Below are 26,302 nucleotides of genomic sequence, written 5' to 3' on the forward strand. Positions count from 1 at the left end.
TTACCAAATGTTTTTTTGCTTCTTAGGATTCGTTTTGTTGTTTCACATTATTGTCCTGGCTCCTGGTCCACTGTTAACCCAGTACATGAATTTCAGTCTATTATTACTCTGCTAAAAACCATGTTTAGCATCAAACTATTACTTGTTATTACCTTAGTAATTCATAGTATCGCAGGATTGTCCCCCCTTTTGGCCACATTGTCCACTATGTTATTACCAAACTGCAATTTTAAGGTGTTACCAAAAAGCCGTAATCAGTGGAGTTTATTTAGTTTAGTCCGACATGGTAACTGGTAAATAAATATCAGAGCCTGAACTTTAATCAAGTGTACTAGATGTAATGGTAAAGGGTAAATGGATTGTCATAAAGGGCACTTTATAAAACGTGGCTCATTCTCAAGCAGCAGTCATAGCTGATATATAAGAGATGGTGTGTAAAAAAGTCACGGTGATTAATCAACATTCAGTACATGTGTGAGTATGCCCAGCATGCAGGGTGATGCAGGTGTGTCTGAGTCAAATTCACTTGTATGTTTAAAGTAATAAGAGTGACGGCTACAGTCCAGAGAGATTATATAAGTCAGGCTACTTGTTAGTGGGAGACGCTGGTTCACTAACATGTAGAATGATCCTTTCTTTTCCAATCCAGTGACATTTTTATTGTTACGCACTCAAATTGGATTAAAATCCTTTTCTGTGTATGTTTTTTTTTTAACAGATTATTATTATATCATATTATAGTTTTTAATCATTATATGATATTTTTTAATTATTGGGTACTGGATTAGGACTGAGAAGGTTATTTTTAGGGTTTGGTGTCAAACCAGTGACCCAAGGAATTATTCAAAGAAGTTTTTAATCTGTGAATCTTAAAATATTGTACATGTGTGTGTATTACAAATATGTAAGCACATTTTAACAAATATCATCAAACTGAGTAAGTGAGTCTGCATAGCAATAGCCTCTGTGACTAATATATTATTCTTATGTACATTTTACTATTCAAGTGTTGTTGTTTCCAGCCTTGTGGTCCGACACTCCAAAGGGTCACAAGATAAATCTCAGAGGACTCGAGGTGATTAATGGGTGAGAACATTGAGTTTGGGGACCTTATCTAATCCTTGCTCTTTGCTTTAGTGGACTTTTTTCTCTTTTTTGGACTTATTTGAAGAAAAGTTTCTCAAAAGTTCTGATAAAATGTTGATCCTGATAAATTTTATGTCTGTCTTTTTGTACGGGATCAAACCCAAACCAGTCGATAATAATGTGCTAAATCTGATCTGCAGCCATTAACAAACATGGATCCATTCATCCACTGAACTACCAATTGCTTATCTAGGCCTGAGACACAGAGGTGGTGGGAATACCCAGGATTCCCCTGGTATTCCCACTACCTCCCAGTCCAGAGACACCTGTTAGGTTACCTGGTGATTCTAAGCTGGCCGTGGATGTTAAAAAGATAAAGTTCTTCAAGTATACACAGTGAAGCATTGTATGAGGGTTTGTGGTCCAAAGTGCTCTGAGTGGTCAGCAATGACAGAACAACACTATATAAATCCAAGCCAGTATCTGAGATCCACTGTACACCGACCAAATAGCCTGAAATAGCAGACTCTGTACTTTTTGCTGCCAAGTCTCTATCATGAGGCAGTAAGAGCAAAGCAGTCCCTTCTTAATGTCTTTAAGTTATCTGTGTATTTATTATCTCACCCTTATTGCCTGTTTATGCCCTGTCCTTATCTTCAATGCCATGCTGCTCTGTTGTATGTTAATTGCCCCTTGGAGATAAAGTCTTTCTGATTCTGATTAAAGCAAGAAAGTGTAAAGTGATTGGGCAGTGGACAGTGTTTCATAACTGTGAGTAAAACCACATGTCCCTCTTCACTCTGAGGCTAAATACACTTATTGTTGCAAAAGTTGAGATTTTACAGTATCGCAGTATGTCCTTGTGACCCACGGGTTTGCCACAGCAGATGCTTTTGTGTTTCTGATTTGGCACAGAACGCTCTTCATGTTGCAACCATCCCATTTATTTTCTGCACAATATAAATCACCTTGATGTGACTGCTGATGTTATTTTAGGTTATATGAAGAAAACTGAATTGAATTGCTTCTGGCTTGGGACCAGCGCTCGGAGCACACGAGCTTCTGACTCTCAAGGCTGGATTTGTGTCTCCTCCAGCTTTGAACAACAGACTTTTTCACATACAAAGCAAATGTGCTAACCACTACACCATGCAGTCACTGTTGTAGTGCAGTACAGTACTTGAGTACTTGATTGCTCAGTTACTTCTCACCTCCATTTGTTCTTTGCAGATATTGAACCTTGGATTTATTTAGGCCATAGTTTGGGTTGATTACATGTGTGCTATGTAAAAAGAAAACAGATAAACATCCGTCTAACTGAACAGAGTTAGAAGGACAATTTTTAGGATCTTAAACAATTTTATTATAATATAACCTAAATTCAATATTCTGTTTATCTGTATTGTTGTGGGGTCTTTACCTTAAAATATAAAGTACCTTGACGTGACTGTTGTAATTTGGTTTTATTAAAAAAACTGAACTCCAGGAAAGGTAGAAGGAAAGAAGGAAATGTATTTTAAGGTGATGGTCAATACATTTTAGATGTTTTTTTGCTGTAGAGTTAGTGTGTTAGTTGAGCTAGTTAGGCAGTACTCTCTGTCCCCTGGTATGCCAAGATACTGCGGTCTCTCTCCTGTAGCAATGACAAAGATGTCTGCTGTCAGGTGGCTTTTTCTCCCAACTGTATCTGCACCTTAAACACAAATTGGGAAAGCAGCTTAGATTATAACAGAAGTTTTATATTTTAATAGAAATTACTAATATTGACAACCAGTGAGATAATTGATGGTTTTCCACCAATAAAAAGTCAGCACATTAATGCTACAGACCATCTTTCCTTCTGTGCTGCAGTTCATCTAGTGGCCACTGGAGGGTGGTCCAAAAATATTACCAGTGCATGGATGTAAATGCAAAAATCTCTCAAAACTCACTTTTCAAATATATATTTTTTCAACTTTACACACAATTCAATTGATTACTGTCAACAAATATTTGAAAGTATGAGTAAATCTTATTAGGCATTGACCATCCATCCATGTAATCATAAAATTGTGACAAATGTCAGAAAACATCCGGAGTTTTTGTTTGTTTTGTTGTTGTTGTTAAACAGCACACCATTTGTATTTACTGATGATTTTTCTGCAGTGATTCTATCAAAGATAGAATGTATTTTAACAGATACCGTAACTGTATGAGGTCTCTCCGTGAGCACCGAGGACAGCGGCTCCACAGCTCTGCAGCGCCCTCTTCAGGTCTAAACTGCTGCTCCTCACCTGCTCCTGCACGGCCTGCACCAGTTCAGCCCAGGTGTGTCCCACTGAAATGAATCAAGAGTGGGATATTTGCATTTGGACTTACACATAGTTATACAAGTGCTTGTATTTCATGTGAAGTTGGAATGTTTGCACAATAAACAAATCTAGTGTTTATCTATAATTGAATGACAAATGGGGTCAAATAATTCATTTTACCATGCAAAACAAAAACATGTTCTGTTTCACAAACATCAACAAAAGGAAAGGAAAGGAAAGGAAAGGAAAGGAAAGGACTTAATATTTATCACCATAGTTCTGGTTCAAAAAACTGAACACTCGCCCCTGGTGCCTCTTGGAGTGGTGGCCATGAGGTCAAGGACAAGCACCTTTTCCCCAACACTGCAGGTCCTGAATGATTAAGAGAAGAGGAAAAAAGTCAGAGAGCAACTTGAAGGAGAGAAATTAAATATTTAAACGGCCTAAGCATTTGTCCTTCTCAACAGTCCCAGCTCTTGTCCCTTCAGCTCATTTCCACTCTTGTCGAGAGCTGCTCACACATCATCCCATTACCATGAAGCCCATTAATATGCTAATTACCTGAGCTGGGCCGTGGCAAAGAGTGCATTCATTGACCAGATTAGCAGTAATTATGAGGTGCAGTTGGTGAAGTGTCCTCTAACTACTGGGAGCACAGCAGGAGTTAATGCTGCATGCATACAGAGGAACTTGGGGAAGCACAAATATGAATAAAAGGCGAGCAATCTATGCCTTATAGTAGTCAAATAATGAGTGATATTTGGGAATAGTAATTATAGAAGGTACTGTGATTCGTAGAGTAAAGCAGAATGGGAGATAGAGCCTGTTGCTTTAAGGCCCCTGTTCTGTGAAACCAGCTTAGATTCGGGAGATTAGATTTAAAATTAGGCTCAAAACTGTCCTATTTGATCAAGTTTACAGTAGTTAGGGCTGGATCCGGTCACAATACACCCTCCCTTAGTTACACTACTATATGCCTAGGTTGTGCTGTACTAGGCTTCCCATAATGCACTTCTTCTTTGCTCACCTTTTTTCTCTCACTATTTGTTTACACACCTCTCTGCATTTAATCATTAGTTGTTTTTCATCTCCAGCTCTCTTCCACAGCACGTCTTTTATCCTGTCTTCCTCACCCCTAACTGGCTGCAGGCAGATGGCTCCGCCCCTCCCTGAGCCTGGTTCTGCCGGATGTTTCTTCCTGTTAAAGGGGGGGTTTTCCTTCCCACTTTTGCCGATTGCTTACTCACAGGAGGTTGTTTGATTGTTGGGGTTTTCTCTGTATTATTGTAGGGTAGCACCTGGAATTGACTGGTGTTGTGATTTGGCTCATTTGATTGAGTTGATCCCTTGGATCTGAAAACACTCTTGTGACCCACAGAATAACCTTTTTTAAATGCAGTATACATTTTTCCTTATGACCTGAATTTAGTTCTGCAAATATTTACTCGGTGAGTTTACACTTCACTGACACCTCTTCTAAAAGCTTTTGACAATGAAGGAGCAATATGGCAGTATGCATGTCAGTTGTACAGAGTGTCTGCGAACCTGTTAAACAACTTTGTAAAACTACTTTTCCTGAGCGTGCTCATAGAGTACTTAGCTAGTGCAGCGTTAAATTAAGTTTAGTAATCAAAGTTAAAAAGAGGTGTTCAAAAGAGAAGGATATATATATATATATATATATATATATATATATACATATATATATATATATATAGTTGAACAGCCACAAGGGGCAGTACCCTCCATGGAGAAGGAGGCTAGAGGGCAAGATCAAAGTAGCATGAAGGGAGGTTAGCCAACTAACAGAGTTGCAGAAAGGCGCAACAAAGAAGGTGCATAAGAAATACAACAAGCTGTCCATACCTGAGGCCTTGGAAACTGCCAAGCAAAGACTCACAGCCTTGGCCAGCCGCTTGAGGAGGTACACCAGAGAGATAGAAGGCAGGAGAATAAACCAGCTGTTCTCCACAGAACCAGCAAAGGTGTACTTTCAGTGGCAAGGGAACAATAATAACAGAACAGCACCACCAAGGCTGGAGACGGAGCAATACTGGAAGAGCATATGGGAGAAAGACACAACCCATAACGGCAATGCTCAGTGGCTAGTGGATCTGAGGGCAGACCATAGCGACCTCCCTGAACAGGGTCCAGTAACCATCACAGTGGCAGACATCCAAGAAAGGGTCTCCAGTATGAAGAATTGGACAGCACCAGGCCCCGACATGGTTCACGCCTACTGGCTGAAGAAGCTGACTGCACTCCACGAGCGTCTGGCAGCACAAATGAACCAGCTGCTAGTTAACGAGAGACACCCGGAATGGCTAACCGAAGGTCGGACGGTCCTGATCCCCAAGGACCCCAAGAAGGGACCGGTCCCATCCAACTACCGACCAATAACCTGCCTCAGTACTACATGGAAGCTCCTGTCAGGCATCATATCGGCTAAGATGAACAGGCACATGGGTCAATACATGAGCGGGGCACAGAAAGGGATTGGCAAGAATACCAGAGGCGCAAAACACCAGCTACTGGTAGACAGAACAGTCAGCCGAGACTGCAAGACCAGACTGACCAACCTGTGCACAGCCTGGATTGATTACAAGAAGGCCTATGACTCAATGCCCCACAGCTGGATACTGGAACACCTAGAATTGTATAAGATCAACAGGACCCTAAGAGCCTTCATCAGGAACTCAATGGGGATGTGGCACACAACACTAGTGGCCAACTCCAAGCCCATAGCACAAGTCACCATCAAGTGCGGGATCTACCAAGGAGATGCTCTGTCCCCACTGCTGTTCTGCATAGGCCTGAACCCCCTCAGTGAGATCATTAACAAGACTGGCTACGGATACCGACTACGGAACGGAGCGGTTGTCAGCCACCTCCTGTACATGGATGACATCAAGCTGTATGCCAAGAGTGAACGAGACATCGATTCACTGATCCACACTACCAGGCTATACAGCAATGACATTGGAATGTCATTCGGACTGGAGAAGTGTAGTCGGATGGTAACAAAGAGAGGGAAGGTAGTCAGAACTGAGGGGATTGAACTACCAGAAGGCAACATTGCAGACATAGAGGACAGTTACAAGTACCTGGGGATCCCGCAAGCGAATGGGAACCATGAAGAGACCGCTAGGAAAGCTGCAACCACCAAGTACCTGCAGAGGGTCAGGCAAGTCCTGAGGAGTCAGCTGAACGGTAAGAACAAGATCCGGGCCATCAACACCTACGCCCTGCCCGTGATCAGGTACCCTGCTGGGGTAATAGGCTGGCCAAAGGAGGAGATAGAAGCCACTGACATAAAGACAAGAAAGCTCCTTACCATGCATGGAGGGTTTCACCCCAAGTCCAGCACCCTGAGGCTGTACGCTAAGCGGAAGGAAGGGGGCCGGGGACTGGTGAGTGTCAGCACCACAGTCCAGGATGAGACAAGAAACATCCACGAATACATCACGAAGATGGCCCCAACTGACAGCGTGCTCAGTGAATACCTCAGGCAGCAGAAACCCAAGAAAGAGGAGGAAGGCGAGGAACCATCATGGAAGGACAGGCCCCTGCACGGTATGTACCACCGGCAGATAGAGGAGGTGGCTGATATCCAGAAATCCTACCAGTGGCTGGACAAAGCTGGACTGAAAGACAGCACAGAGGCACTAATCATAGCAGCACAAGAACAAGCTCTGAGCACAAGATCCATAGAGGCTGGGGTCTATCACACCAGGCAAGACCCCAGGTGCAGGCTGTGTAAAGATGCCCCAGAGACAATCCAGCACATAACAGCAGGGTGCAAGATGCTAGCAGGCAAGGCATACATGGAACGCCATAACCAAGTGGCCGGCATAGTGTACAGGAACATCTGTGCCGAGTATAACCTGGAAGTCCCGAGGTCAAAATGGGAGATGCCCCCAAGGGTGATGGAGAATGACCGAGCTAAGATCCTGTGGGACTTCCAGATACAGACGGACAAAATGGTGGTGGCTAACCAACCGGACATAGTGGTGGTGGACAAACAGAAGAAGACGGCTGTAGTGATCGATGTAGCGGTTCCGAATGACAGCAATATCAGAAAGAAGGAACACGAGAAGCTGGAGAAATACCAAGGGCTCAGAGAAGAGCTCGAGAGAATGTGGAGGGTGAAGGTAACGGTGGTCCCCGTGGTAATCGGAGCACTAGGTGCGGTGACTCCCAAGCTAGGCGAGTGGCTCCAGCAGATCCCGGGAACAACATCGGAGATCTCTGTCCAGAAGAGCGCAGTCCTGGGAACAGCTAAGATACTGCGCAGGACCCTCAAGCTCCCAGGCCTCTGGTAGAGGACCCGCTTGAAGGATAAACCGCCCGCAGGGGCGTGCTGGGTGTTTATATATGTTATATAGTGACTCATTAAGTCAGTCTTTGAAGACCTGTGACTTCTCTCTTTTGTTTCATGTTTACAGACATTACAGATATTTTATCTTTGTCTTTTGGGCTTGTAGCCTTATTGAATACGGTGTGAGTTTATAGCATAAGCTTAGATGAAAGTTTCCTTTTCTCAGACTTGTGACTCTAGTTTTTGTCTATAGTGCTGATCTAGTGTGTGTGTGTGATAGAGGGGGAGAGAGTGAGAGGGAGACTTTGAGATGCTGTGTTTTCTCTGGTACAGCAGGATGTTGCAAATATTCTAGAGGAAAATCTTTGAGTTCTTGACTAAATATTATCTTCCTAACACCTTTGACCTCATACAGCCGCTTACATCAAACTCTTTGGGATTGGTAATACCAGTGTTGGGACTAACGCGTTATTAAGTAAGGCGTTACAGTAACTACGTTATTATTGTGGTAACGAGCACGGTAACTAGCTATTATGCCAAAATCAGGAACGCGTTACTCGTTACTGGGATTTAGATAGGCTCGTTACTCGTTACTTTGTGTGGTGGATATCGCGGAGCTCCCACAGATTCAATAACATTAGCAAGTGGTGGAGGCCAGCAGGTGGATGAAGGAAAAGGGAGGCAGGAGGAGAGACCCGAAGCGGCCGCCGGTCCGCGTGTCAGGTGAACTGAACTTCAGGTAAGAAGTTATGACCTGCAGTCTATCGGAGTCAGATATAAACCAAGTTTAGGTGGAGTTTATTTTCGTTATGCTGACATTTTCGTACTGCGTGCTAGCTAGCATGACGGAGTTTCTATACAGCTGGGTGGGTGCTATGTTACTGATGTTGAACTTTATATTTTGTTCATACGGTTAATTATTAGAGTTGCCAACCGTCCCCTAAAAAACAGAATCGTCTGGTATTCAGAGAAAATATTACGCGTTTCGTACTGAGGTGAAAAGGAACACAGTTTGTCCCGGACTTCAGCTACAATGAAAAAGACACAAAGCTGAAGCTGCACAGCTGCCTCTTCTTCTCTCATTCTCTCCTCTCCTGTTTCTACTTCAATCATGAAACTGATCAATGATCAGCTGATCGGCTTTTCTCTCTTGTTTGTTTATCGCCCACTTTGCGCCAGAAAGAGGAAACCAGCGGATGTCGCGTTAAACAACAGCAGCACGTTTAAGCTTGATCAGCTGTTGTTAGAATTTATTTAATATTAATTTCTAGTATCAGCTGATGTTTGCTGGAGCCACAGCTGTAAAAGCTGCTGGTCATGATATCAGTTTGGATATGTGGTGAGAGGGAAACATGCAGATGAAACCAGGAGATGTCCTTACTGAATCATCAGAGCTGAACAGGTGATGGAGAAACAGGTTTACCTTTAAGGTGACATGAATGAGTTGAAGGGAAGTTATGAACTGTTTCTGAGAGACAAATAACACCAGCATCCTTTTTTTATGTAGCTGACAGCTGGTAACTGTGCAGGGGCGGGTCTAGCAAAGTTTTGCCAGGGGGCCAGGTAGGGCATTAACAGAGAGAGGGGGGCACAAAGAAGTACTTTTCTTTCTTATTCTCATTTAAAATATCTAGCTTTTAAAAAATAATTATCCGATTTTTTTGTCCCGGTCCAGCTCTGTATGCAGCTCATCTGCAGTCTGGTGTTACCTACATCTTCCTATTCGGAAGGCAGAATTTCCGAGTTCTGAGTACAATCGAAAGCAACACGACTGCAGTTTTCGTGTTGGATGTAAAAAGCGCACATGACGCTGTGGCGTAGGCTAGAATCATGGCGGCGATCAACGACGGTCCAGGCGTGGGATTTCTGTCGTGGAAATATGCACATTATCTTTTCCTTTATGTGGGAAGGTGGCACAGTGCACTTGTGGCAGGATAGTACTAACATGTAAGCAAGCTAGAAGACTGGCAATCTTGCTGGGTATGCAGTTACGGAAGCAACACATTAACAAGAGAATTCTGAGTAAAACCAAAGTTACTTTCCCTAGTAAGTAGTTACTTTGAAAGTAACGAGTAACTTGAAGTAACTGAGTTACTTTTGATAGAAGTAACTAGTAATGTAACTAAGTTACTGATTTAAAGTAACTTACCCAACAATGGGTAATACATAGTCACAGAGGTAGTTAGGCCAGGTCACAACAATCATGCTGAACAACATCTAATCCAAATGAGAAGTTTTAAACTTTAACTTGACAGAACCAAGACTTTCCACATTATCTGTGAGCAATGCCACAAATCATAATAATGTGTCTGTCACTGCAAAGGTTCCTAATAGTAGTAAGTTGTAAATAGTAAATTTGTTCTTCTACCTTCTCCAGTTTTTTTGAAGTCTCCTTTTTTTAGCCTTCATTGGAAGCTATAGTATACATAGCTAGTATAATAACATCAAATATCTTACAATTCAACTTTTAAATAAAACAGTATTTATTTAATAGTATTAATATCTATGAGTATATGCGTTTCCGCCTTCTTTCTCGTCTAGTTTATCTGAAAGCAGACAGTAAAACAAGGTTTGGGGATTCTGAGCAAGTGTACACGAAATGGCCATTACATATGAAAGCCCCAGACACAAAACAAACAACCATAAAGTGTAACACAAAGGTAAACCGTAAAGTGGCTTGTTGTCGCACTTGGTTGAAAAATGCTGCCCGTGATGAAAAAGCCTACCTATGTTAGTCAGAAATGTCAGGAACTATTACTGTCCCCCGCCTTTCAACAGGTTTAAAACAAAATTCGAGTTGCATTTTTTCGGTTTTGTGTGTGTGTTTGTTCGTTTTTTACAAATTAATTTATTATACCATATGACAGCGGCGACAGGCAGAACACGTAGACGCAGTATTGCCAACTCCTCAGTAAGGAAAATCGCTATTGGCTGTCCTAAAAGTCGCTAGAAGTCGCTAAATGACGTCAACGCCTAATTTGCATAATTGGTCATGCTAATGTAATTGTAACCTGTTGGAGAGAGAAATAACATCGTGGAAGAGACATAAAGTCAGTATAAAACGTCCTAAATGCATTTAGAATTTATTTAGAACTACAAATTAAATTTCTTTTTGCAATTATTGTTTTTTAATGTCACAATTCCAACCCTGCTCCTTTATCCGGGCTTGGACCGGCAAAAGTGACCCGAAATCGGCACTCTGGTGGAGTTACTGTGTGTGTGTGTGTGTGTGTTTATAAGTAGTTTTAAAACTTGTGATCCACAAAACAGCATAACAGTAAAATAAGATCTGACTGCGTTACAGTCAGTGTGGGAGCAGCGGCTTCGCTCATGCACGATTCATTTGCAGTTTGGACGCATAGGTGTGAACATGTCCTGCCCTGATAGCAGCTGGGGGAGGACTATCCTCCGCCTGTGAGTGCTTTGGCACGGGTAAGGTGCCCACGGCAGCACCGCTGCTTGTTAACAGTAAGAGTGATACGCGCTTTCACGTCAAAAAGTCATCATAAATAAGTCTCCAATAACACCAGAAAAAGTCGCCAGATTTGTCGCTAGTCGCTTTTTAGAAAAAAAAGTCGCTAAGGGGGTCTGAAAACTCGCTAAATATAGCGACAAAGTCGCTAAGTTGGCAACACTGCGTAGACGTTGTCTGGATATCCACGCGCTACAAGATGCGTTAACTTGCTGCCGTAAATGTAGGAACTAATAAAACCGAAAGAAAATTACATTTTCTGTGATATTACATTATATCTAATGTGTACTTTATCTAACGATGTAAGAGTTTTCTACTTCGTTTATGTTACTTGGACATACATTTCGATAACAGTACCAACTACCATTCCTATGTAGATTTGGGCTTGTGCGGTACTGAAGGTCCTGAACGCAGCACGGGCCTCTACTGTTGAGATGGGGTAGTGCAGCCGCGGCTCCGCGCTGGGACTGGTCCTTTTGCAGCCATTTTCTGTCCAACCAAACAGCCGTCTCAGGAAGGTAACCAACCAGGGCTTCATTGCAGGTTTGTTCCTGGCTCCGGCCAATGATTGCTAACCGATTTCTCGTTAGCTCGAATGGAAATGTCCGTCTCTGTCTGATTTTTTTATTTGTTGTCTGGGTGAACGAGGGCTGCTCATCAGGAAGTATCCAGCGGGTGAAAGTTTAAAAATGACTACTAAACATTTCGGCCCCGGTCACGTCTTGCTATGCTGTGCACCACAAAGAACAGGCCAAGGCGGACGCGAATTGCGTTGGATTTGCAGTGAGAATGTATTCAAGGGACACTGTGTGCCTGAATAGGTTAACTACTGAAGGTAACAGCCCACTGGAAAGCTTCTCTTCATTACGTTAAAAGCACTGGTTTCCCCAATATTGGCGAGCCCACGGGCTAACTTCATCCCCGGGTTAACATTAGCTAACATTAGCTAAAAATGTCACAGCTGCGACTGATAACCGCTACTTACCACACGGTAGCCAAACACATGCCAGTGTATTTAGCATGTGGCTAACGTAAGCTGGCCTCACCGTTGGCTTACAGCTGTTTTACGTTTTCCCTTTCAGATAAATGCTAACAGTTCCAGTGGGTAGCTAGCTGTGTCATGCCAAGTTAAACATTTCTCAGTGTAAACACACAGGCCGATATAAAAGTGCGCACAGTATGAGGGAGCGCTGTTATTGTGGCATTCCTCGTTATACATGTCAGAAAATATGTCTGAGCACCAAAGTGCACTACTTAACCAAGCTAGCCGTTAGTAGAAACCCAGGTTGATGATAAACCCTCTAAAACAAGCATCAGGACACAATAGCAACAAACCCGCCAAGTCCGTCTGCTGGAAAACAAAAACACACGCATGTATCAGGATTCGGTGACAACACAAAACACGTTTGGCGCACTATTAACGGCTAGGTTATCTCCACCCAGTAAGAGCTACCGATATTTAGTGTACACCGAAATGTTGGATGACTTCGTATTACGCTATAAAAACATTGTGATGGCCTTCTCTCCCTGATAGATGCGATGTTATAATAAAGTAGCCTTTGCCTTTAGCTTACCAGTTGATTGAATAACTGAAGGACCTCGTTAATTCATACGTATTAAAAGGGAAAAAAAATTAAACTGTCCTAACCTGCAAAAAATTAAAGCTACTTTTAGCTGCCCCCTTATTTACAAAGAGTCGCTACAGTAACTGCATCTTTTACTTGGTATTATTTTTAATGCCCTTCCTGACACAACCCCAAAGGGATTTGTCTCCTTCTGGGATCGAACCGGGATCTTTCACTTGTTAGGTCAACCCTTGATGCACGTTTCGCTGTTGATCGCAGGGCTTGACATGTGGCCTAAAACATTAGGATAAAAATGCTCAAATCAGTCAACACTGATCATTGTCATGATCCATTTAAAAAAATTATTTCTTCAAACTTTAAAAGTTCTGTTTTCATTTAAACAACACCTTACCCTACTCGATACAACAGTGGTTCTGCTACTGTCAAACAAAAGATCAATAAATAAAATGGATGAATGGTTTGTTAACAGGTCATAGCTGCACTTTCTTTTGTGTTGGCCCATGTCAGACATCTCTAGGTCAGTCGGAGTGTTGGCGTCACAGTGTAGCTTCGGAGAAAAACAGCAAGCTGTCATTATTTATTCTGCTTCATAGCTCAGAGCATAGTAAAACAGCATGTGGTGGTCCCAAAGGAAAACATCTTCTCCTTCCTTGAGGAGCATGCTTGCAGGGACCCTTCTAAATAACTCAGATCATTCCTAAGGTGTGGCTCTAAGAAGCTGGCTACAGTCAGGCTTCACGGGTTTACTGTAGTGCTACAGATCCAAATAACTAAGCCAGCTGTGTGGTATTGCAGATGGACGGAGACAGCTCGACCACCGACGCCTCCCAGCTGGGCATCACTGGAGAGTACATGGCTTCCAGTCACTATGTTCTCCAGCCTCAGGAAGGTAAGGAAAAAACAAAGTGTCAGTAGAAAATCATCATCTTCACTGAAGTGCTTTTTGGCTTTGTTCTCATAGAGCTGACTCTGTGTGTGTTTTATAGATGATGGAGATGAGAATCTGAATGACCATGAAGACGGCAGCAGTAAGGAGAACTACAGGGAACAGGACATATATCTTCCCATTGCTAATGTGGCTCGCATCATGAAGAATGCTGTTCCTCAGACTGGAAAGGTTTGTGAGGGATGAAGGGAAGAGAAATGCATACGGCTGATGCTCTGCATTAGTTTTAGTTCTTTAAGATAGGTAACATGTGGGCTAAGGTAAAGCTGATCGCCTTGGTTATTTGAAAGGAAACGGAAACAATAACGGCTTCATACAGTATGTTATTCTAAGTGTTCGCATGGATGGATACATCAGGAAATTTGGGGGTCTTTATTTAGTTAGGGGACGTGAACAGGAGGATCTGGAGTTGAGCTCAAAGAGATTCTTAACCTCCTCAGTTTCACTTTCATCCTGGCCCCCTTTAAATAGCTTTCACTATTACAATAACTGAAAGCTTTGCCCAGCAAGAAGGGCTGTCTGCTGAGATATCTCACTCATGCTACTTTGAGAACCAGGGTTAGAGATAAGAGATCACTCTTTATTGTCATTGCACAGTCATACCTAGTACAATAGTGCTGTACAGGTCCTTCAGGGAGGGAAGAGGATGTCCAATGATTTTTTGGGCCATATTAATGACCCTCTGAAGTGCTTTTTTGTGTGCCGTGGTGCAGCTGGAGAACCACACACAGATGCAGGATATCAACACACTTTCAATTAGGGCTGCTCGATTATGGCAAAAATGAACAATTATTTTCACTGAAATTGAGATCTCGATTATTTGACGATATTTATTTAACAATAACAATGTATTGAATAATGGCTTTAAAGATTGTCAAAAATAATATAAAATAGTGTGCAAATACTGATAACAGTGCAAATGTTTGCAATATAAAAAATAAATGAAAAATGTAAACATCTATGTTTAGTGAACTTCAAACTGCTGCATAATATTTATGCATACAAATAACCAAACATCAAGGCAAGCTGTGTAGCCACAAAATGCACAATTGCATCAAACTGACATTGAGGTATGTCAACTAAAGTTGCTGCCTGAACAAAAATAAAATGAAACACTGAAAGTAGTACCTTTTATAAGAAATAAATAAAAGCTAGTAGGCCCAAGTCCCATACAGTCTCAAAATGGCTCAACAAAACATGGTTCCTGCAACCTCTCAAAGGTTTTTAGCCAAAAACACCGGCCTATTGACATGATCAGGCTTCAGGGATGCACGCAGGCAGTTGGCAACATTTCCACCAGTGCTGAAGACCCTTTCTGATGAGGCACTTGTGGCTGGGATGCAAAGATATTTCTTTGCCAGGATGGAGAGTCATGGGAAGAGGTTCTGCGATAGCTTCCACCACCCCAGTGGGTCTTCCTCTGTGTCCAGGGTCCCTGCCTGGAGGTAGGCCTGAAGCTCAAAAGCTATGGCCTGTTCCAGTTGAAGAGCATGTTCTGCACCTGGAGCTGTGCTGTGAGGGGCCTTAAAGAAGCTGCTTAGGCCCTTTTTCCTCTTCTTTTGGTTTGATGCACCATTATCAGCAACCTCCGTGTTACCAACGGGTGTCCCCATCACTGCAGCCTCCTTTAATGGGACAAACATAAAATGACAGCAACACAGAATGAGGAACCAGTTTTATTTGTCTCAGGTTTGGCATTCAAAAATACAATCCTTAAATAATTACTATAAATAATACTATTTTATTTATACATTGCTTGACAGTGGCCATGTCAAGCAACTCTTGTGTTGGTGAGTCACCATACTTTTCATTTAGGTACTCCAGTATTCTCCTCTTGATGCATTTTGAGAGGTCTGTGTCATCATCTTGCTCAGCCAAGATCGAGTTGTTAAATAGGTGGAGTGTTGGTTTTATAAAAGACACACTCACATATTTCTCTCCAGAAAGTGCATCAGTGAATTCAACCAAAGGTCCCAGGGTCTTGTTGATGGCCTCAAGGACATCAATGTCCTGCCATGAGGGGATGAGGTGCCTGGTTCCTCTGTCTTGGGAGAGGACACGGGCAATGGCCTTCTGCTGCTCGAGGACTCTGGAAACCATGGCCTGCCTAGATCCCCATCTGGTTGGACACTCAGTCTTTAAGGAGTGGTCTGGCAGTTTGAGGTCTATCTGTGCCTTTTTCAGCTCTTTCCTTTTTTTCCAACTGAATGAAAAGGTGCTGACCACTTGTTTGCAGACCCCCACTGCACGCTCAATCCTGTGATCTTTCATGGCTCTTTCTATAAAAACATAAAAAATATAAACAAGCATTATCAGGATGATGATTATCATTTCCTTGAGTGTGATGAATAAGAAAAAGTGATGGTAGCTTATTTATGTGTTTGTATAATTCATAGAAAATGTGTATGACTGTGAGAATGAATAAAGGTATCTCTGAATTTAAATCTATTTTATATATTATATTCATTCGAAGAATTACGTTGTATACTTATTGAAAGAAAATCACATTATGCATCATATTCAGTAGGAATTAGGCCTACTCACCTATGGCCAAATGTAATCTGTGCCCAAAGCACTGGAGCCTCATCCAGCCATTCAGTTGTGCAGCCAGCATGACATTTGCAGCGTTGTCTGTGGTTATACAGACGAGTTTACTCTCCTCCAGATCCCACGTAGCCAGTGCTTGTTTCAGACCTGCAGCTATGTTCTGCCCTGTGTGGTCTTCTGGGAAAAATGATGTCTGGAGACATTTCGTTTTCATGTTGAAATCCATGTCAATGAAATGTACCGTGAGGCTCAAATACGGCTCCATGGTGCGGCTTGACCACAGGTCCGTTGTGGTGGCAAAATATTGGGCTGTAGCCACTTCCTTTGCGACACCATCATGACACTCATCATATAAAGCGGGAATCGCCACTCGACTAAAATAGTGACGAGATGGCAAGTTATACCGTTTGTCCAAAGTGTTGATTAGTTTCTTAAAGCCGGGGTTGTTCACTGTGTTAATTGAGCAGTGCTCTTTGGCGAGGAAAAACGTTACTGCGTTTGTTATCTCCTTGTGTCTCTGGGAGCTGGTGGGATATTTAGTCGCGTTGTACAGGGTAGCGTGAATGGAGGTCTGTGAGGATGAAGCAGGTGTTGTTGAGAGTTTTTCTCTATGCTCCTTCATTGTTTGATCGTATGTCACTTTGTGAGCGCTCTTCAAATGATTGAATAAATTTGTAGTGTTGCTCTGTGGTGCAGCTACGACACCGTAGCAAAGTTTCCACACTATGTCTACTTGATCCACGTCTGACTCCGCGAACCCGTAATGTTTCCACACCACTGAAGTCGTTTTACCTCTTTTCAACCAGCGGCATTCTTTCTTCAGCAGCCATTATCCTCTCCTCTCCAAATAACTTCTGCTTAGCTTCCCGAGCTTCCCTCGGGTCCTCTTAATTGTTGTGACGCGTGTTCGAATCGCAGAGAGGTGTGCTCGATTTGCCACACGGAGCAGCGCGAGAGTAAAGCACGAGGGAGGTGCTAATAATCGGCTCAGTCATTTTTAATGATCGTTGAAAGCCCAGATCATAATCGAGATTAAAATTCGATTAATTGAGCAGCCCTACTTTCAATGGTAGAAGACGATCAGCAGCTCCTTCTTAAGGTCCATTTTTCTGAGGATTCTCAGAAAGTGGAGATGCTGTTGGGCCTTCTTTACAACCACAGAGGTGTTTGAGCTCCATTGGAGGTCTGAGTCTATGTGCACACCCAGAAACTTGAAACTGGAGACCCTTTCCACACACTCCCCGTTCATGCTGATGCAGCTCAGACTTCCTCCTTCTGAAGTCGACTACCAGCTCTTTTGTCTTGGTGGTTTTGAGGTCCAAGTTGTTGTCAACACACCAATCTGACAGCCTCTGAACCTCAGCTCTGTACGCCGTCCCGTCGCCCCTCACCACGGTGGTATCATCTGGGTGGGTACTGACACAGTCATGTGTGTACAGAGTGTACAGTGGGGGACTCAGTACACAGCCTTGTGGAGAGCCGGTGTTGAGGCTGAGGGCTGGGGAAAGATGAGACCCCACTCTAACTCTCTGTACACGGTCTGACAGGAAGTCTCTGATCCAGCAGCAGGTGGCAGGAGGAAGTTTAACTATCAGTCTCTCCGGGAGTATCGTATTAAAAACAGAGCTAAAGTCAACAAAGAGCAGCCTGGCGTAGCGGCCCTGTTGTTCCAGGTGAGAGACGGTGGTGCGGACCGTTGTAACAATGGCGTCTTCAGTTGATCTGTTAGCTCTGTATGTGAACTGGAGCAGGTCGAGTGTGGGTGGCAGGCAGGACATGATGTGACGTCAGACCAGTTACTCGAAGCACTTCATTATGACAGGTGTTAGAGCAACTGGTGGGTAGCCTTTGAGGCTGCTAATGTTGGTCTGTGTAGGCAGTGGGACGATTGTGGCCGACTTTAGGCACGGCAGGATGCAGGACTGGGAAAGTGAAGCGTGAAGATCTTAGTGAAGACCCCCCCCCGGTCACCCCATCTGGACCGGCTTACTGGGGTTCGCTGCCCTCAGTGTGCGCCTCACCTCATATTCCTGCACCATGAGGCTTGGGCTGCTGCTGTCTGATGTTTGAGCTGCTGCTGCCTCTGGTCCCTTCACCTCAAAGCGTGCAAAGAAGTGGTTCAGCTTCTCCACAAGCGCCGCGTTGCCCTCACTCATCGTGGTATTGCCTTGTAGCTGGTTAGGTGCTGGACTAAGTTCCTCTTGTGCGCTGCCTTGGCCTCTCTGATACTGTTTTAGATATCAGATCTGGCTGCACTGTACTGCATGCTGTCACCGGATCTGAAGGCAGAGTCACGTTGCCTCAGCAGGACCTGGACCTCTTTAGTCATCCAGGGTTTCTGGTTGGAATACACCCGGAGACATTTGTCCACATTGACACTGTTGACACAGAAGTTTATATATGAGAGCACTGATGTTGTGTGCTCCTCGAGGTCCAGGTGTTCAAACACAGTCCAGTCTGTGTTTTCAAAACAGTCCTGCAGCTGATGTGATGCACCTTCTGGACAGGTTTTCACAGTCTTTGTGGCTGGGGGGGGGCTCTGCTCCTGACGGGAGTGTATGCAGGGATCAGCAGCATGGACATGTGGTCCATGTGGTTACACAACCTGAAGTTGTCGTTCCTAGCATTCACTAGCACCTTGAGGCTACTGTTGGGATTTGGCTCTGTATCAATAAAATTGAATTGAACTGAATAGCGTTCATTTCGATGTCTCACTATGGGAAATGGAGACTCCTGTATTGCCAGACAAGCTTATCTCAAGCAATCACTGCAATAGCCAGCAGCTCACCTAACCACGTGAGGACCCAGTGCCCAGCACTGCTTGAGCTACTCCTGAAGTGGAGACGTACAGCCTGTAAAACCAGACAAAGGTGAGAGGTGAACACCAGCTCGCTGGTGCACAGATGTCCTGGATTGACACCCCTCTGAAAAGGGCCCAGGACGCTGCCATATAGGAAGTTAAGATATACTTCAAAGTATACGAGGAGTGCGCAGGGAGACGCATCACATAGTGAGACATCGAAACGAATGCTAAGAATAAGAACAGCATTCTTTTTAACTATTTTTCTTTGGCCTGATGAAAATGTCATGTAGTTTCCAAAGGCCAACTTTGAATCCTCTGTAATGTCTGCATCTCTTTTTTGTTTTTTGCCCCCACAGATTGCAAAAGATGCCAAAGAGTGTGTGCAGGAGTGCGTGAGCGAGTTTATCAGCTTCATCACGTCTGAGGCGAGTGAGCGTTGTCACCAGGAAAAGAGGAAGACAATCAATGGGGAGGACATCCTGTTTGCCATGTCCACGCTGGGCTTTGACATGTATGTGGATCCACTGAAGCTCTACCTGCAGAAGTTCAGAGAGGTGAGGCGCAGCTTCATAGTAACCTACATCCCATTTATTTGGATATTTAAGTTGAGATTCTGAATGTTGTCACGTTTCTGTGATTGTTTACTGCTGAAGTTTTCTGTTTCCTTGTTAATACTGCTGTTTGATGGAACCAACCTCCTCAAAGAACTCGAATAACTTCTCAAAAGTCACCCAGAGCTATGAATGCAAAAAGCTTAGATGATGACATGCAGTTTTAGAAGATGATCCAGTTATTATGCCCTTTTAATATATCTGTGTGATTCATAACAGTCCATTTTGACAGGACCATAAGGCAGCTGTGTTCACAGGTGTCACCAGCACAGTCAGAGATTTTTATTTGCCATCTAATTTGATTACCCAGAATCATTGGGTAGAACATGCTGCTAAGCAATGAAAAAATGTCGAATGGAATTCTCAGTCGAATCAGGGAATTCATAAAGGGCACAACTCCAACTAACTTTTAATTGTTTTACAGAAAGCAACATAGTGCTAGTACCAGTAATGTTTGTGAATGAAGCCATGGTCATTTCTGGAATGTGTGTGCTGATTAAAGCGTTTTCTCATGTAAGCTTATAGATGAGACATTATTTAGAAATTGGTGATTAAATCATGTCGTAATTTCTTCTGGGTTCCTGCCATGTTAATTAGTAAATGTCGTTGCTTGTAATGACTGTTAAATACAGCTGGGAAAAGTTGATATTTGGGCCTAAACCTCCTTTGAAAGCAGCAACTGTTTTCTGTGCTCCTCACATCGTTGTGGAGGAATTTTAAACCACTCTGCTTTATGTTTTTCTTTTTTAGCAGTTCTGTTGTAGATTTTCTGGTGTACTTGAGATTATTGTCCTGTTGCATGACCCAGTTTCAGCTGAGCTTTAGCTGTCGGACACATGGCCTCATATTTGATCCTAGAACTCTTTGAGAGGTTTGTACTACAAGGTGCCCAATACCTGTGACTGCTAAACAAACCAAAATCATCACTGCTCCGCTGCGGTGCTTGACAGTTTGAATGCTGACATGCTGTCTTTAGTTTTCACCAAATGTGGCACTGAGGATTATAGCCAAACATCTCCACTGTGGTACCTTTCCATTGGACCAATGGGCTTTGGTCCTGCAGAGAAGAGGCTTTCTCCTGGCGACTCTCACAAACTATCCACACATTCTCTAAGAGTGCTATTTCCATTTTGAACATTTAACATGCTAACTGAGCCCTGTAGAGTGTGAGATGCTGGGAGGACTGGCATTGTGTTAACACAAACCTGAATGAGCCAAAGCTTCTGATTCGTAGCGGTGATCGTGCTTGCTGATGATCAGATGATCAAACACACGTGTTTGGCAGCACCTGGCTGCTTCTACTCTTTTAAATGCTGTATGTGTAATTGGTGTTTCGTAGCACTGCACAGAATGACATGTGAAAATGTTTTCTGCTGTCTTCCAGGCAATGAAGGGGGAGAAAGGAATGGCAGGTGTGACTGTGGGAGAAGGCCTTAGTGAGGACCTCTCAGAGGACAGCTTCAGTAAGTGAAACACAAGCAGTTTTCCCTCCACTGTTAATGAACAGTCCTAATAATTCCACTGCTTTTCTCTCATCAGCAAATCCACTGCCAGCTGGGATTATCACAGCAGATGGTCAGCAGCAGAACGTTATGGTGTACACCACATCATATCAACAGGTAAAAACACATGACTGCTGTGCTGTCCCTTTATCCCTTATCTTGGTACTAAGAGGAAACACATCAGTCACGTAATTGGATTATTTTATCCTAATTTTGGGAAACTCTTTGCAGTCAGCTCGACAGGACATTCTGTAATAAAAGCTGAAGCTAAATCTGACGACAGGCTTCTTTGGCTAAATCTGCACAGATGTTCCTGAATACATTTTACATTTCTGTGTGGACACAGCCGAGTACTCGTTATAGTTTGTATATTATCTCATAGTTTATGTTTATTTTTCGTGAAAAGTGGAATTTTGTTGGTGATGCTTCTCTAAACACGCTTTGTTCCAGATTCCCACTGTACAGCAGATCCAGTTTTCATGACGAGGCTCCATCACTCCCAGCCTGAACGCCGCGGCTCCGTGCAGACTCTCCGATGACATCTGACCCGGCCGACGGGTGAAGGTCATCAGACAGAGAGCAGGAGGCGTTTGCAGAATCCCTCATGTACAGAGAAGCCACTACCTGTTTAGTAGAAAGTGTAGTTTCTAGCTGCAATGTTCCAGATGTTTTGCTTCCAAAGCAGCTGGGAAATTCAAGGCTTTATTTTAAAGGCTAGTCGTCGTACATGACTTAGTGATGAATTCCTGTTTGTGCTTGCGTGTTAATGTGTTTGCTTTTATGCTTTTTTGTCCCTTCTCTTTTCTGGGGTAGGGCTGGGATGGAGGGGGTTATAAAGGGAAGCGTTGCATCGGATGCTTTTTTTTCCCCATGTCTTCTCTGTTTGAATCAAGAGGAGCCGTGTTGTTACGGTCTTACTAGATTATGCAGCTCTTTTGTAAGTTGACAGTTTACCATGTGCTTTAATGTCATAAAAATCCTTTGAACAAAACTTCAAAAGCGATGTTTCAGAGTGAATTTTATTTCATCACATAAAGCACCTGCAGTTCGCACTTTTAGGCACAAATTCCAGAGCCTAACGGGCAGCTAGCAGCTATGTGGTGTTGCAAAAAGCAGTTTCACCCCGGTTTGTATATTCGTCAGACTTCCAGAAAGAACACCGGGACTCAGTAGTCAATTAACAATACCTTTATTCATACACACTTATTGATTATACCTTCTAGAAGGGAGATGTACAGAACCCCGGACCTTCTCTGCAGATCTCAACCCCTTTGTTACATGCAGTTTTGTATAAGTGACCCCCTTCTAATCCCTCTACGAGGTGCCATAAAACTAAGTGCTATGTTTACCTACTTTTACTTGTGTGTGTGCGAGCACGTGAATGCCTACATGTGCGCGTTCCCGCGTGTCTATGTGAGTGCTTGTGAGTGACTGTGTGTGCATACCTGATATATGCGTGCACGTGAGTGAGTGTGCATATAGGTGTGGGAGTATATCAGTTAAAACACTGTGGGTATGTCTCTTCCTAGGGGCCATAAATACCATCTCCCCTCCAGACCACAGTTATCCAGTTACAAATCTACTTCTAAGCTCACGACACAATCAGGCCTTTATTATATTGAGGGCAGTGTCAGTGTCTCTACAATAATTCTACATTCTATCTTAACACATTTCTAAACTCTAAAGCAAACTAAACATTCCTACATGTCTAAACTCTAAAATAAGCTAAACATCCCTACAGTGGGCAGCAGTGAAGGTACATCTGACTGCCTGCTGCAACAGTCAGGCAGGTTAGGATCCAACATGCAGGAGTCAGTCTCCTCTTCTGTAGGCTCATCTGGATGCTGAAGTATTGCAAACACAGCTTATTAACATCTACACTTGTTTAAAGGAGAAAAACACCGACCCACTTTGACTGGTGCTTAAATTATTCATAAATGATATGTTTTTGCTTGTTCGAATGTAATAATGCCTGGTTATTGATACGCCATCAGCACTGCCTTTCATGTCTTACTGTTTAGGATCACACCGGTTTAATGGTTGAAGGTCCGCAGTGATGTGAAATAACAACTCCCCTCAAAAGTGTTAAACCGTAAATGTAATGAGTCTGTTCTTCGTTAAGAAGGCATCATTTATAATATCTTGATGCGTTCTCAATCATCCAGGAAAGTAAATCTCCAAAAGTTGAATCTGTTCATCTGGACGTAGCGTTTTGTGGGAGAAACGTTTCATCACTCATCCAAGTGACTTCTTCAGTCTCAGCTGACTGCAGGTTTCCCCAAACCTTATAAACAGTACATTTGCACAATGACTGAAACCAGCCCACTGAAGGAACAATGGGCTGTGAGGTCAGTTCCTTAATCATAATTATGCAAATTCCCATGACCATTGATCAACAATCACTGACCAAAACCCACTGATCAAAGAACACTGATCAATGGCCATGAGTACCATTCACAGAGAGTTGGGGAATGGCTGCAATCACAGCATTGTAAGATGGTGACAGATGTACCCTTAGGCCCCCTCCTTGATTCAGAGATGGTCTTTCCCTTTTCACGTAAATGGCCTCCTTGACTCCGCGCTCAAACCAGCGTTCCTCCCTGTCCAGGGAAGAACGCTCAAACCAGCGTTCTTCTTGAGCGTTCTTCAGGGGGCCTAAGGGTACATCTGTCACCATCTTACAATGCTGTGATTGCAGCCATTCCCCAACTCTCTGTGAATGGGACTCATGGTCACTGATCAGTGGTCTTTGATCAGTGGGTTTTGGTCAGTGATTGCTGATCAATGGTCATGAGAATTTGCATAATTATGATTAAGGAACTGACCTCACAGCCCATTGTTCCTCAGTGGGCTGGTTTCAGTCATTATGCAAATGTACTGTTTATAAGGTTTGGGGAAACCTGCAGTCAGCTGACCTGAAGAAGTCACTTGGATGAGTGACGAAACGTTTCTCCCACAAAACGCTACGTCCAGATGAACAGATTCAACTTTTGGAGATCATTTATAATACACTACTTTTGATTTTGATTTTCTAAACACATTGATGCTTTTTCTACAAAGTGTCAGCTCAGCCTGAATTTTACTTGGTTACTGAGGCTAACATTAACAATAGTGATGTGCTTAATGTCCATAGATCATGGAGCTCCCCTACGGCCATTCACACTGCACCACAGTAATTAGGGAATAGATAAACAATTTAATAGAAAAGTTCCTGGTTTTTTTTGTTTTGTTTGGAGCTTTTTTTGGATGGGGCGGGCTTCATCTTAGTCTCATCTCAGTGTTTTGTTATTTCTTCGGTCTCCCTGGACACGTACCCATTTCTGTCTCCTCTCTGTGTTTCTCCCAGTCTGTCATGTGTCCTTGTCTGATAATCAACAGTCCCAAACCCACACGTCTTAGTTTGAGTCTCAGTGTGTGTTACTTCCTGCTTTATTTTGATAGTCTCCTGTCATGTATGTTATGTTCAGTTTTGTGTGTGTGTCATCTCCTGCGGTACGCCCTCTTTCCTGGACACAGGCCTCTGGGCTTCACTCTCGGGTATGACATCACTACTGCCCCAGTAGGTTTATCTCTCGTCTCCCAGTCCTGCATCTGGGTCCTACGCTGCTTGGCACACAGCTGGACTTTTCACAATGGTTACAGTTAAAGAACAAGGCATTTTCTTTGAATTAACAAACCTTTTTTCTGTAATTTAACATATGTATTTTTTACAGTTTAAATCATGCTGACACATTTTTGTCATTTACAACAGCAGCACTCCTTTATTGGTAATCATTTTACTTTCAGTCATCTTAACTAAAATAAATACGGATGTCCTCCAGTGCTGTCCCTCAGCCTCCTTATAGAAACACCGATGGTATCGATTTCACAAGACATTCATTCAGTAAACCTGACCTCTGACCTTCAGGTTGAGGTCACTCATATTTGTCTGAGGTTTTTAGTAGATGCACCCATGGTATCAATTTGAAGCTCCTACGCCGCCTCGTTCTCCAGTTATCACATTCACAAACTTAGGTCTTCGTGCCTGCTGTATTTAAAGAACCATGATTGGCATAAAAGGCGATCATGTGTTCATTTGAGCAAAGTACTGCCTTGTCTTTCCAGTTGTTTCTATCTTCATTGATATGTTTACAAGAAAAGCCCGTATGATTGATATTAATGTGAAGGCTGAGGTATCTGACCTGTAGCAAAATGTTCAAAGTCAAGCCATGAAAAGAAAAGTTTTAGCTTGTTTGCCTGTTGTTGATAATAGAGTGAATACTGTTGTTTTTACATTCATAAGCGTAATCAAAGTCATGCCTTTTCCTCTTTCAGTGACCATGTAAACATGTAGTTTTAATTTGATCAAAGTCTTATTAAGTAGTAATTCAAGTATTTTAGCTTTTCCACTTGGCAAAAGGTAGAGCACAGAGACGAGCGCTGAAACAAGGCCACAGCCCCTCTCTTTAGACAAACCATCATGTCTGCCTTAGAGTGCAATAGGTGGGCTAACGGCTTGGCAATGAGTCATAAACTGATGGGTGGCTCAAGGGACTGTCTGAACATACTAAAACAAAATAAATATACTTTAATAACTTTTAGTGTTAGCAAATATTTGGACCCGTTTATATAAAAGTAGAAATGCGACCCTGGTGAAATTTCAAAGTCCAAAAAGATCCAAATCCTAGATCTAACTCCAGTATTTCATCCATAAGTTTTACAAACTCTACAAGCTTATAAAGCATCTTAAATAGCAAGACCCCAGTAGATAATGTTTTGAATATATGTCTATTAAAAAGTGAAACTAAAATAACTACTGATGCTCTATAATAATGCTCATAACATACTCTGTCACTAAATTATCCAAATCTTTGTTGAGGTAAACGCAGAGCTCCCTGATTACACATCAAGCTCATCCAAATTATACAAGTATTTTTACCTGTGTTTCACTTTGTTCTGCAGTCTTCTTCCTATGATGTTGGCTTTTTAAACAGCTTTACTTTGTTTTGTTTCTTAGCTGTAGATTCCACTCTACGTTGTGTTTTGTCATTACAGCAAACGTAGTGTTACAGCCCATTAACCCTGCATCAGCTGGGAAAGAAAGCTAAACTACTCAACAATTAGAAGTTATTCTATTCACACCGATCGTGTAATTTTGCAG

At 42.9% G+C, this 26,302-nt stretch overlaps 2 protein-coding genes and 1 long non-coding RNA gene across 13 annotated transcripts; 1 reads left to right on the forward strand and 2 right to left on the reverse strand.

Moving 5' to 3' along the window:
- Positions 1-2,574: 2,574 nt before the first annotated feature.
- LOC102075679 (thioredoxin reductase 1, cytoplasmic) lies at positions 2,575-13,455 on the reverse strand. Of its 8 annotated transcripts, none has more exons than XR_003214612.1 (4): positions 12,742-13,455; positions 3,650-3,749; positions 3,269-3,403; positions 2,575-2,779 (listed from the first exon to the last, which is right to left on the reverse strand). It is a non-coding gene; the product is annotated as a thioredoxin reductase 1, cytoplasmic (long non-coding RNA). The 8 variants fall into 8 exon arrangements; XR_003214609.1 differs by having other exon boundaries at positions 12,503-13,455; XR_003214608.1 differs by having other exon boundaries at positions 3,682-3,749; positions 12,153-13,455.
- nfyba (nuclear transcription factor Y, beta a) lies at positions 11,572-22,153 on the forward strand. Of its 4 annotated transcripts, none has more exons than XM_019347219.2 (7): positions 11,572-11,710; positions 13,549-13,642; positions 13,740-13,870; positions 19,406-19,603; positions 21,045-21,123; positions 21,200-21,279; positions 21,613-22,153. In XM_019347219.2, exons 2-7 carry the CDS (start codon positions 13,549-13,551, stop codon positions 21,643-21,645), a joined length of 615 nt encoding a protein of 204 aa, XP_019202764.1. In that variant the 5' UTR covers positions 11,572-11,710; the 3' UTR covers positions 21,646-22,153. The 4 variants fall into 4 exon arrangements, with proteins under 4 accessions (XP_019202764.1, XP_013129620.1, XP_005475645.1 ...); XM_013274166.3 differs by having other exon boundaries at positions 11,661-11,685; XM_005475588.3 differs by having other exon boundaries at positions 11,710-11,842.
- LOC102079836 (zinc finger BED domain-containing protein 1) lies at positions 13,877-16,994 on the reverse strand. The gene is made up of 3 exons (XM_025899777.1): positions 16,244-16,994; positions 15,629-15,978; positions 13,877-15,324 (listed from the first exon to the last, which is right to left on the reverse strand). Exons 1-3 carry the CDS (start codon positions 16,866-16,868, stop codon positions 15,070-15,072), a joined length of 1,230 nt encoding a protein of 409 aa, XP_025755562.1. The 5' UTR covers positions 16,869-16,994; the 3' UTR covers positions 13,877-15,069.
- Positions 22,154-26,302: the final 4,149 nt, after the last annotated feature.

The sequence above is a fragment of the Oreochromis niloticus genome, linkage group LG17, assembly GCF_001858045.2.
Source record: "Oreochromis niloticus isolate F11D_XX linkage group LG17, O_niloticus_UMD_NMBU, whole genome shotgun sequence".
Classification (NCBI taxonomy): domain Eukaryota; kingdom Metazoa; phylum Chordata; class Actinopteri; order Cichliformes; family Cichlidae; genus Oreochromis; species Oreochromis niloticus.